The sequence below is a fragment of the Sceloporus occidentalis genome, unplaced genomic scaffold, assembly GCF_023333645.1.
Source record: "Sceloporus occidentalis isolate IW3139 unplaced genomic scaffold, rSceOcc1.0.p SCAF_56, whole genome shotgun sequence".
NCBI lineage: Eukaryota > Metazoa > Chordata > Lepidosauria > Squamata > Phrynosomatidae > Sceloporus > Sceloporus occidentalis.
In genome coordinates this window covers 377,024-389,135 of record NW_028317036.1, presented here as the reverse complement: position 1 = coordinate 389,135, position 12,112 = coordinate 377,024, and the positions used below count along the sequence as shown (strand labels likewise).

The 12,112-nt window shown below is 38.9% G+C and overlaps 1 protein-coding gene across 1 annotated transcript in view; it reads left to right on the top strand.

The window, feature by feature from the left end:
* Positions 1–12,112, top strand: part of LOC149287784 (putative Polycomb group protein ASXL3) — a 56,189-nt gene that overhangs the window by 6,240 nt on the left and 37,837 nt on the right. Inside the window, exon 2 of the mRNA XM_089492403.1 lies at positions 5,004–5,086. Within this exon, the coding sequence (XP_089348529.1) occupies positions 5,004–5,086 (83 nt within the window). The remainder of the gene's footprint in view (positions 1–5,003; positions 5,087–12,112) is intronic.

Here is a 12,112-nt window from a genome sequence, read left to right as displayed (position 1 = left end):
ACGATGATTTTTATTGGTAAGTCTTTATATGCTGATCTCATACTCATACTGGTTTAGAATACCAATGATCTTTACCTCTTCCAGGTTTATTTCTTCACTAATACCCCATAGTGTGCAGATACACAGTGGTATTTTGGTCCCTGCCTTCAACTTTTAATTGTACCCCCCCCCCCCTTCACATCTTTGTTGCATACTTAATATAAGGAGGTAGCATCTGCTACCCTGTGGCTAGAACAAAAAATACAACTTGTATTATAATTAAATTCTGTAATGCTGTGATATTATTTACATTGCAGAAGTTTGCCCCAACCGGGAATTCACAATTTTGAATTTGTCAGTCATGTTATATTTGTTTAAAAAAAAAAAAGAAAAAAGAGCTGTACCCAAGCAAGTGGTATACTGGCAAACCTGCCATCTAAATCCTTGCAAAAATCTTAAAAGGACATTAAAGCTGCATAAATAGTGCACATGGGTTCTGTGATTAATGATGTCTAAAATCATAAAAGCGCAGCTCAGGATATGAGTATCACTCAAACAAAGTTAGTGGCTCAGGGAAAAGCAGTTTCCATGAAGAAAAGTAAATAACCTGCAATATTTAAAGGAACACTCCAGCCATCTATGTACTTCAAAGCATGTGATAGCACTGGGGTCCCTTTAAATTTGTGGTGCATTATAGCCACAATTTGCCATGCAGGAGATTTGTTTGACCAAACATACCGTCTGGCATATGGTATACTTATCACCAGTCAGCTCTAGTGGTGGTGGTGTGGGGGGGGGGTCTGGATAAGTGCTCCTTTTGAATTTGTGTCAGACTATGGAGGAGGCAGGTAGCGTTCTTTGTTTAAAGGGCTGCCTGGGACACTGGAGTGTCTCTTTAATATTGAGGACCAAAAGCCATGGTGTAGTGTTGAAGGTAATCAACAAGCGTTGGTGCATAATGAGCGAGGCCTAACTTGTTATGTTTCTTGCCTTTATTTTCTGAAAGCGTAATACATCGTGAAGCTACGTAAGAGTACGTGTTCTGCTTTATATCATATTAGCATGCTAGCGCTTGCTTGAAACGCCATCGAAGAGGTTTTCTGGGCACACTTGCTCGTATAAGAAAAACATATTTTCTGTACTTGCTACGAAACATATAAGAAATCTTTGTTGTGTTCTACCTTGATAGATTTCTTATTTGCTTGTTGAATGATGTTTTAGGTATGGACAGTAATGCTATTTCATGCTGATAAATCGGAAACAAAGCAGTGCGATTGGGGTCATGTCAGTCATATTTGGCTGGAGAGAAATCTCTCACAAATAATTTGTAGACGGAAAAAGATTGTATATCTCTAATAAATCTGGGCCAATATATCTCTGTTTTTGTATCTTTGTTTCCATTGAAATCTGGTATTGGGTGGTTATTCATGTAATTGTGATAGATGTATCTCCAGCATCGTGTGCTAATATACAGAGAGCGTTGTCTGCCGTGACCTGGATATGCCAGCGATCATGTAAGCGCAGTGTATGTAAGAGTATGCGTGGAAGTCTCAGTTGTATGTCTTTAGGACACTGTCACAGGAGATAACTCTTCCTATACTTAAAGTTCCAGAGTGGATGTCTCAGCCTGTTAATTCCCGGGTAGACCATTGGCAATCATTCTCTGTTTGGTTTCATGGATGGGGCATCTGACTACGCACTTACACCATCTGCCAGCCTCAAATAAATGATGTCACATGACTTCCTGGTATCTAGGAATTGATTTGTTGTGTTATTGGTCAAATTATGTAGGATGTATTGTAACTGTTGTAATAAATCTGTTCATCTATTTTTCTTTACGTATGCTTTCAGAAGCTTATTGTAAATAACTGTATACCATGGCGAAATAGCACACAAAAAAAAAAAGAGAAATCGCAAAATGTAAATATCCAGGATGAGCTTTTCATTTTTCTAGCATTTGTGCTACTTGTGTCTCAATTATTTGTCAGTCAAAACCAAAGGATTGTGGCTACATGTTTGATGTCACTTACATTAAATGCATCTGTTGCATCTTTATTTGTTTCCTAAAACTAAGTAAAGGGGAAAAATAGCTAAAAATGTGCAGTTCATCTCACATAACACTTGACAATAGCCTGCCAGGCTTTTCATTTACCTTTAAGTATTACTATAAGATAGTAAGTCGTTGACTACTTTGGTTCTTTTTTCGGATCAGAGTAGAATGTGAATTGATGCTCTCAGAAAACGTTATCCAAAATGCATTCTTGAACATAGTCTAGTATTCATACATCTGCTAGATTAGTTTGTATTCTCTCTTGTAATTGAACTCGGATTGCTGTGTGTACACAGAGAGTTTTATTATTTGACACCCATTTGTCTGAAATAACACAATTCATTACAGAATTTGCATGTCGGTATTGTAATGAATGTCGATTTGCTTACAGGAGCTGGGAAATAATGTCGTAGGACTAAACCGTCAACGGGGAAACGGAGTGGTAAACATCTGTGTATTGCTGACGGTTCGTCTTGATCAGGCCAATTTCATTTAAAAGAGGTTACTGTTTAGAAAATGCTGAATGCTTAGTACAGGGCATGCTATTTGAGCCTTTTAAATATAGCCCAAACAACATAGAATAGTTTCTGCGTTGTCAAGGCGATCTCCCATGTACACCCGCACTGTTTGAATGCCCGAACATATAGCCTCTCGTTATACATCAGACATTCTCCAACTCAACAGGATCTGCGCTGCTCGATATTCTTCAGCACAGGGGCAAAGGAAAACGTGATTTTTAGGGCAAACAAAGGGGGCAGTTGAGAATTTGGGGCTACCTTAATAGTTTATCTTTATTTTTCGCTACTCTTTTATACAAAAAATATAGATTGGACGTATGGACATGTACCCTGGATACACATGGTGTGACTTAGAACATAAGGTCACATTGACACCACTGTCTGATCAACATCCCCTGATTAAATTACCTGTAGGAGGCTACATAAGAAAAAAAAAATATGGTATGAACTAGGGCTGAAACAACGAATCGATAAAATCGATAATAATCGATAACGGAAATCGTTGTCGACGATTTCCGTTATCGATTAAGCGAGTGATCGATTCGTTGTTGGAGCACTCGGCTCCTTTTACTTACCTCCGCGAGCGTTCCCCGCTTCCGCTGCACTCTCCGCCTTTTTAGTTGCGTGTGGCTCCGTTCGCACAGAGCGGTTCGCGGGGGTGGGGGTGGGGTTTCAGGGGATGCAGGGCAGAGTGGGGGTGGGGGGGCAGGCCAGGGTGTGAGTGTGGGGGCAGGGCAGGAGACTGGGTGCAGGGCAGAGTGGGGGTGGGGGTGCAGGGCAGAGTTGGAGACTGGGTGCAGGGCAGAGTTGGAGACTGGGTGCAGGGCAGAGTGGGTGCAGGGTGTGAGTGTGGGTGCAGGGCAGAGTGGGTGCAGGGTGTGAGTGTGGGGGCAGGGCAGAATGTGGGGGCAGGGCTGGGTGCAGGGCAGAGTTGGAGACTGGGTGCAGGGGCACAGTGCAAAGTGCTGGGTGCAAAGTGCCAGGGCTGGGTGCAAAGTGCCAGGGCTGGGTGCAAAGTGCCAGGGTGCACAGTGCCAGGGCCGGGTGCAAAGTGCCGGGTGCAAAGTGCTGGGTGCAAAGTGCCAGGGCTGGGTGCAAAGTGCCAGGGCTGGGTGCAAAGTTCTGGGTGCAAAGTGCCAGGGCTGGGTGCAAAGTTCTGGGTGCAAAGTGCCAGGGCTGGGGCAAAGTGCTGGGTGCAAAGTGCCAGGGCTGGGTGCAAAGTGCCGGGTGCAAAGTGCCAGGGGTGGGGCAAAGTGCTGGGTGCAAAGTGCCAGGGCTGGGTGCAAAGTGCTGGGTGCAAAGTGCCAGGGCTGGGGCAAAGTTTCTTGAACAGTAATAGTCCACCTCTTTTCAGAATGTTTGGGGTTATTTTGTTTCATAAATATTGTGTTTGGGTTTTTGTACTTTGAACATTGTTTTTTTATTACATCATAACAAAATAAGAATGTTAATGTAAATTTTAAGTTGTTTTTTAACATTCAGTTCATTAAATTTTAAATAAACAAAAAATGTGCATATTGTTTTTTTTTATCCGATTAATCGATTAATCGAAAAATAATCGGCCAACTAATCGATTATTAAAATAATCGTTAGTTGCAGCCCTAGTATGAACATGTAGGAACATAGGAACATGTGGACGCCATTTGCAACGAGCAGAGACTTGTGCATGTGTGGAGCATATGGAAGAACGTGCCCTGATTCTACTTCTTGTGAACGCATCTATGATAAATTGAGGTTCATCCCTTAAAAATGCATAGTGAAGGCAGAGAGAAGTGTTTTCTGGTCCTGAACTCACAGTTTAGTGAATAAATCCCAATTACACTGTGCCACTTTTTATATTGGTTATCTGGAAGTACATTATATGCATAGTATTGTTCAGAACGACCCAGTGTCTAATGTTCTACTGTACTTGATTGATAACTTGATGAAAGTAAAGTGCCCGGCGGTGGCCGGCTCACTGCACATATATTCACGCATGTTACTAGCACAGAAATTGAAGGTGTGAGTTAAAGCATAGCTAAAAAAATATAAAAATCGCACAGGAGGTTATAAAATAATATTCTGTTGAATGACACCAGTATCAACCATGGATTGGTTTTGATGGTTTTTTCTAATGATGATAATGGACCCTTTTTTATTTATTTATTTTACTGTGCTAAAAGAACACATGTAATTACAATACTAACAATTTACTGTGATGTATTTTGTTCCATATGTACATTGTTACATGGGGCTGAGCACATCCAAAGTTGGCCATGGCTTCTAACATTAAATTATGGCATTCGTTGATGGAGATACACAGATACAAAAAGTCTCTCCATCTCTTTCCATCTCTTCTATTATATTATATTATATATGTTTTTATGTATATACGTACAAGGACACATGCATATTATGGGGAAGTCACAATGGATTTCATGAGTTTCAGACTAATAATTTTCTTTTCTACCCTCCAGGCTTTAGAAAAACATCCCAACTCGCCTATGACTGCAAAACAGATTTTGGAAGTCATCCAGAAAGAAGGGTTAAAAGAAACCAGGTGTGTTTAAACCTCCTATGTTATCCCTTATATCAAACTGCCATTGTTTGAGAGTCTCAATGAATCTTGATATGATCAAAAGAATCAGAACATGCACTGCATGACTCTTCTCTGTTGCCATGTACATGCTATAATGGTCATCACGCCGGAGGTCCAGCACCCCAGTAGCATGTAGGGGTATTACTTGTTCGCATTCATTCTTTATTTTTTTTCTGAATATCGCTTAGTAAATAATGATTATGACTAAGTAACTACATAAAGAAATAGGAGAGATCTAAGTGTCAATGAACATTGCAGTAGGGTCACCTGATTCACTGTTGCTCTCAGATGTTGCCTACATATTCCATAACACAGGGGTTCTTATATAATAGAAACTAGAATGGATGGTCCCCCACTTTATTTAAAGAGAGATGTCTAGATAATTTAGTCTAGATGCCCTCTCAAAAGTACAACTTATATCAGCCAAAGTTTTTTTGAGGTGTTAGCTTAAGGGACCAATTTGTCTCTTTGTGTTGTAAGTAAGTGTTTATAGTCTGTATATCTTCTGATATCTAGAAGTGCTAACATCGCAGCTTGTTAAGACCATGCTTACAGCAATTAGACATGAATCTCTGCCTTTTTCAATTTATGGAGCTTCAGCCCTGAATAAATATGTAATATTACCCAGAATGCACTGTTGCACAGGTCAGCTTAGTCCCAACCAATATTAATGTCACCAAAATAACTACGAAACATGCTTCGCTAGCATGAGGTTACCATCGTTATGCATGTTGCACAGAACTATTGCTTTTAATAGATCTCTTATTAGTCTAGTGACTGCACATGTACTTTTGTGCCAGATGTTTCCATCCAGGTTAAAGGTTACAGGGAACTAAAAACGTATTCCAAAAAAATAATCCATTATATTAATGCCCAAAGGCAATAAAACACTTTTTCAGACTTCTCATGCGTGGCTTCCATTTGACCCATGTTGATGCTTTGCAGTGTGTTGTATGATGTGAGAATCATTTATGGATATGTGTATTTTCAATTTGGAGTATGTTCCATTACTTTTACATTTCATAAACTGCCATTCAGAAGCAGCTTTGCTTTGCTCCAATGGCTCCAAGTAATTGACCAGGCCAGTGTTATTTCACTCCTCAGATATAATACATAGGATTGTTAACAATTTTCTTGCACAGTTAGACTTGAACATGCTTGTTGGTCCGTCTTCCAGTAACATTACAGTACCAAAAGAAAAGAAAACACGGTGCTGCGCTATCTTAAAGTGGATAAATAATAAATATGTGATAATGAATACATATACATGTATCAGTAAATAGCCATAAATATCTATTCATATTTAACCTCAATAAATTAAAAATTTCATGTGAAAATGCATGAATAAATATTCTAGAATAAATATATAAATACAGTGACAAATATATATATAAAAAAAAATGTAATTTCTAAATGCATTTAGAAATTCATCCAAAATAATCATAGGGAGCACTAGGTATGGTTTGTTCTCCAGAAGCTGTTCTCTTCTTTCAGTACCATCCAGAAATGTAAAAATTCAGGGTTACTAAAAATATTTCAATATTAATTATATGTAATTGTGATGAGATACAGCATCAAATAAATATATGGGCTACTATTTAAACAATTCATATACATTTATTCTGTATAAATGCTATTATTCTGTAAAATCAACATTCTAACAAGTCAGGCAGGAGAGCCACCACCCCTAGAGCTCTGGATAGACTACCCTGGGAAGTTCTCAGCTATGATGGCAACATCAGGTGTTGACATCAGTAGCATTCATATAATTAATTTGCAGGGTTTTTAAAAAAAATAATTTTAACTTGTATTACTATGGTTTTTTTTATTTTTTTTTTAAGAAACATTTTTTTCTCCCTCTTTCTCACTGTAGCTGGTCGCACAATGAAGTAAGGCTCCATAGGCTTGCCTTTCTGATAGCAGTATGAATGATCTTCCAGTGGAGGTTTAGGCATTCATACACCGTTAGCATGCCGGTGCTCACACCATGTTTTTGTACTCTTCATTTGTCAGCTTTGAGTCAGCAATCCTGGCTCCTGCCGGCAAGGACAGGTCTGGGTTGCTAACAGACAGCCTGAACGCCTGTGGGAAGCCCCCTCGCTGGTGCAAAAACCCTACAACATGTTATTAAGTCCTAGTGGTCGTTTGGAGCATTTTTTAGGATGTAATAGTGCATGCTAGAATAGTTAAAGAGTGAATGAGCTTTGGACATGTTTGTTTTTTTTACAACAGGGTTAAAAAGAAAAACCAAAAAAACACTATTCTTGCTATGTTACACTGTTGCAAAAAGACTGCAATAGTGGCATGTAGGGAACAGTATATTTCTAGCAGTCTCGTAGATAAACTGTCACACATCTTCATTTCCATTACTGTTCCAAAGTTACTTATTTTATGAATAAAGAAACAATGGTAACGATATGAGTCTTTTAACCCCTTAAGGACCGGGCTCATTTTTCGTTTTGTACCCTGTGGGACCGAGGCTGTTTTGACACTTTTGTGGTGCTTGTGTTCAGCTGTAATTTTCTCCTCACCCATTTAGTGTACCCACATAAGTTATATATTGTTTTTTTCAGGACAAGAAATAAATACCATTATTTGGATCGTATCATCTTATTTACTATAAAAAAATTAAAAAAACATGGTGAAAAATTGAAAAAAAACACATTTTATGACTTTTATTTGAAAAATCTTTTACTCACCTAAAAAAGCAAGTAAAAAAACTAGCTAAATAGATTCTACTACTTGTCCGGAGTTTAGAAATACCCAATGTTTTTATGTTTTTTTGCTGTTTTTTGTAAGTTATAGGGCAATAAGTACAAGCAGCGTTTTATGATTTCCAAATCTTTTTTAACAAATCTGGTCAGTCTGCCTCCATCTCCTCTTTGGAATATCTTTGAAGTGGGTTAACTCAATTTAACCCATTCAAACCATATATTTTTGAAAACTAGACACCACAGGGTATTCCAAATGCTGTTATTTTAACCCTTTCCATGCACCAATTATAGAACTACACTTTGTCAAACTCTGTAATAGTAATTTTTTTTAATTTTTTTTCACACAAATTGTACTTTAGTTATAGATATACAGGTTCTGGTATATGTCACTGTCAAACAACACCCCAATGTGTGTTCAGGAACATCTCCTGAGTGCAGTGATACCCGACATGCATGGGTTTGTCGGGTTGTTTGAGATTTAAAATGCCACATTTGGGAAGTGTGCTTTTTTTCTCCATTTTGGTCAGTCTGTACCTATGCCCTATCTTTGAGCTCGGCCACTCCAATTTACCCCATCAGCCATTTTTTTATATATTAGACACCCCTTGGGTATTTGAAGTGCTTTTATTTTAACTCTTTGTTGAGATTTTTAGAAATTTTAGCACTTGCTCAAAATAATAAACTTTATTTTTTTATTTTTTTTTATACTTTTTTTTATATTTTTTTTACACATTTAGCTGGTACTGGATGGTTCATCAAGTGACATCACTGCATAATCATTTTTAAATGTTAGCACATTTTTTTTTTATTTTTTTTTTCCATTTTTTATTTTTTTTATTTTTTTTGTGAATATTTTACTAATCACATAGTGATTAGAAAGCTGGGTTCCATTGACTTGCTTGGTTGAATGCAGTACCTGTATTCAACCTGCAAGTGGAGCCAGAGTTCTCTAGAGGGTCTGGAGACCATCTAGCGAACTCTTTCTTCTTTATTGTTTTTTTTCCCGGGCCGCCGCCATCTTGCTGATGGCGAAGATCACCGGCAGCTGCGGCTGTGACCGCTCTCCGGAGCGGTCACAGCCCATCCAAAGGTAAGTGTTGGGTGTCGCTGGATACCTCCTGATCGCGTTAAGTTTAGGAGGCGATCGTTGATCGCCTCCTAAACACTTTTAAAACGGGCGTCCGCCGCCATACAATGTATGGCGGCTGTTGACGCCCCGTGGAGGGGCCAGACATGGCCCCCGATGCCGATCTCGGCGTTACTGAATGCCTCGACATCGAGGCATTACAGTAACGCCGTTTAAGCGAAGAAAGTGATCTCTAAGCTTATTTAATTTTTTGACGGTTCAGGACCGTCAAAGGTCATTTAGTGACCTTCTTGTCATGACGGTCCTGAACCGGCAAAGGTCGCGAAGGGGTTAAAGCACGTAATGGATCCTTGGAAGACCAGACTTCAAAAACATGAATGCTTTGTAGATATGTCTGGATGCACTAAAGGGGGAGGAGGGCATTCCAGCAATTTAGCTGGTTTCTGGAATGGGATACTACGTTCCATAATAGTCCCTCGCAAATTTAGTGTCATCCCAAGAATGTCAGGGACTGTAAATAACGAACGGATATATGCTATATTTTAAGGAAGATAACTATTACCATATAGTATTGGATGTAGTGTCGTAGATTTTTATAGACAGGGCCGGCCTTAGGGGTGTGCGACCTGTGCGACCGCACAGGGCGCCATGGTTGCAGGGGCGCCTGACTGGGACTTAGATTAAAGCATCGTTTTGTTTTTTTTTGTGTTTTTTTTAACGTAGTTTGAAGGGGCAGGGGGGGTGTAGTTTGAAGGGACAGGGGGGGGTGTAGTTTGAATGGACAGGGGGGGTAGTTTGAAGGGGCAGAGGGGAGGGGTAGTTGGAGGGGCATGGGGGGGTAGTTTGAAGGGGCAGTGAGGGGGGCGCCAGAGGAGTAGTCCGCACAGGGCGCCACAACGCCTAAGGCCGGCTCTGTTTATAGATATTACCAGCGGCAGTGAGGGTCTTGGATTTTTGTTTTTTACAAATCTGGTAATTATGCTGGTCAAAAGATTACTTCAAAAAGTGCTGTACCTATTAGTTAAATACGTGCCCCAATACCATTTCATAGAGAGGCCACTGATAATAGTTGTTGTGGCAAACTACCGGTAGTTCAGTAAGACATACGTAAGAGTATTTTCGGAAGTGAACTTTTCCTACGAACAGCCTTGTATAATTCATAATGACATCAGTAGTTTGAAATCTTCACCCCACCTGCGATTTCCAGGGTTTGTGAATATATTACGATATCTGTGCGTTTAGTTGCTGCTTTGTGTGTTGTCACAATGAAACACATGCTGTGCAGTGACACATTACTATAAACACATGTAATGGTTAAGAGAGAGATTCACAATAGCTCACAATATGCCGTGTCTCTCTTCTTTTGCTGTGACTATCAGTAAGTCACGAGGTTGCTGTTTTGGCCATATGGACATTTATTAGGGTTTTATTTACTCGGGATAATGCACATTTATGTAGCATTATCACCTTGATGCCTCAGGAGTGAAATCTATATATAAAAAGAATAAAGAACAATGTAAATATGATTTATCTGTTGTATATACAGTATGTATATTATACATATATATATGTATTTATAATATTATACTATGTGCATTATAAAATAATAAAGACTAATGAGATATCTCCTCTGTGATCTGATTGGTGGTTGCCTCTGGTGTTGCACATCATTGAGTGCTCTGTAATGACATCATTCGTCTTCTGTTTGTCAATCAAGTCAATCTATTATTCAGTAAGATTAGTCTCCATAACCTTTCCATCCGTTTTGCAGATAACTTTTATATTTAAATGAAGGCATAACTCTACACTTTGTGCGTGGCCTATATATATAAAGGCTTTTATTCAATCTTTAAGTATTGAATTATCCCAGTCAGCCAGTCACAGACTGTACATATTTATTGGGTTGTTTCTTCACTTAACATTATGTCCATGTCTCCCTGCCAGAAATCCCTAATAGATGCACTCCATGGTTGAAAGCTATTTGCCCATAAACATGGAGTCTGTCATACTGTTCCCTGGATCTGCTGGGAGGCTCTTCCATCTATCTACCACCTGCTCTGTAGAATGAAACTGTTTTCCAAAACAATATATATTCCTCTTTAACAGCTAGCGAATGCATAGATCTCTTGGCAAAGGCAGATCATTTAGTTTAACTGTATTCCGTTTTGGGCCCCGCTGGTGTTCCGAGGCGGCCCTCCATGCGCGTGTGTGCACTCTGCTAAGCGCAGCAGACCATGTCATTATTCGTTTACTCCCTGGGCAGATGTGGTCTTTGTCACCCTAAAAATAGGCTTCGCAGGTTTGTTACTTACAATTTGCAGGAAGCCAGGTTATTCGTTCTGTAAGGATGATTGAATGGTGTATGTGCGCTAACCCCCTTCTCTCTCATTTCTTTCCTTCTCCCCCAATGCACCAACTGGATCATTCATCCTCCGCCTTTCCAGAAAGTAAGTCCTATTATTACCTTATTCTGCTGTAACATGCTCGTAGAGTACTACATGTATATGTCTTTATTAAATTGAGAAGCTTGAAAGATTAGCTGTATTGGAAGAAATCTGGTTTGTAGGTTTAGTGTAATGGATCAAATGGCTTTTTATCATGTATATTATATTTTGTGGTGTAGGAGGAACAATTTGTAATAAGTCTGTTTACTGTAAAGTATTTGACACTTAAGGGCCATTGTAAATGAGTATCGCTGGTACCAGAACCTGATGATATATTTTCCGCTCTGTATATAACATCATTCTCCGCAGCTTGAAGATTTCAGTGCTGGTAGATTTTGATATTAAATATATAAAAAATAATAGCAAAAGGAAATTTAATGTTATTCATAGTGAAACCCTCTTGAGTACCTTTTTTTATTTTTTTTCTTTTTTTCTTCATTGTTTACATTGCAGTGTAAGGACCATCACAGCGTATTTAAGCCAGTAAATGCCGCGAGTTGTCAGATATTAGTGAAAGTGAAATACTGTTAATTAACATATTTTTTTGTTAACTTAGCAACAAGATCTAAAGATTCTATTAGATGGTTCAATTTTTTATTTTTTTTTACAATAATAAATGTTATTATATAGGTCATATAACATAGCTGCCCACAAGCTTTTTGACTCAATCATGCTTCATTAAAAGATATTAAGATGTATACGCAAACGTATTTGGTATTCTATATCTGTGAATCTAATCCAC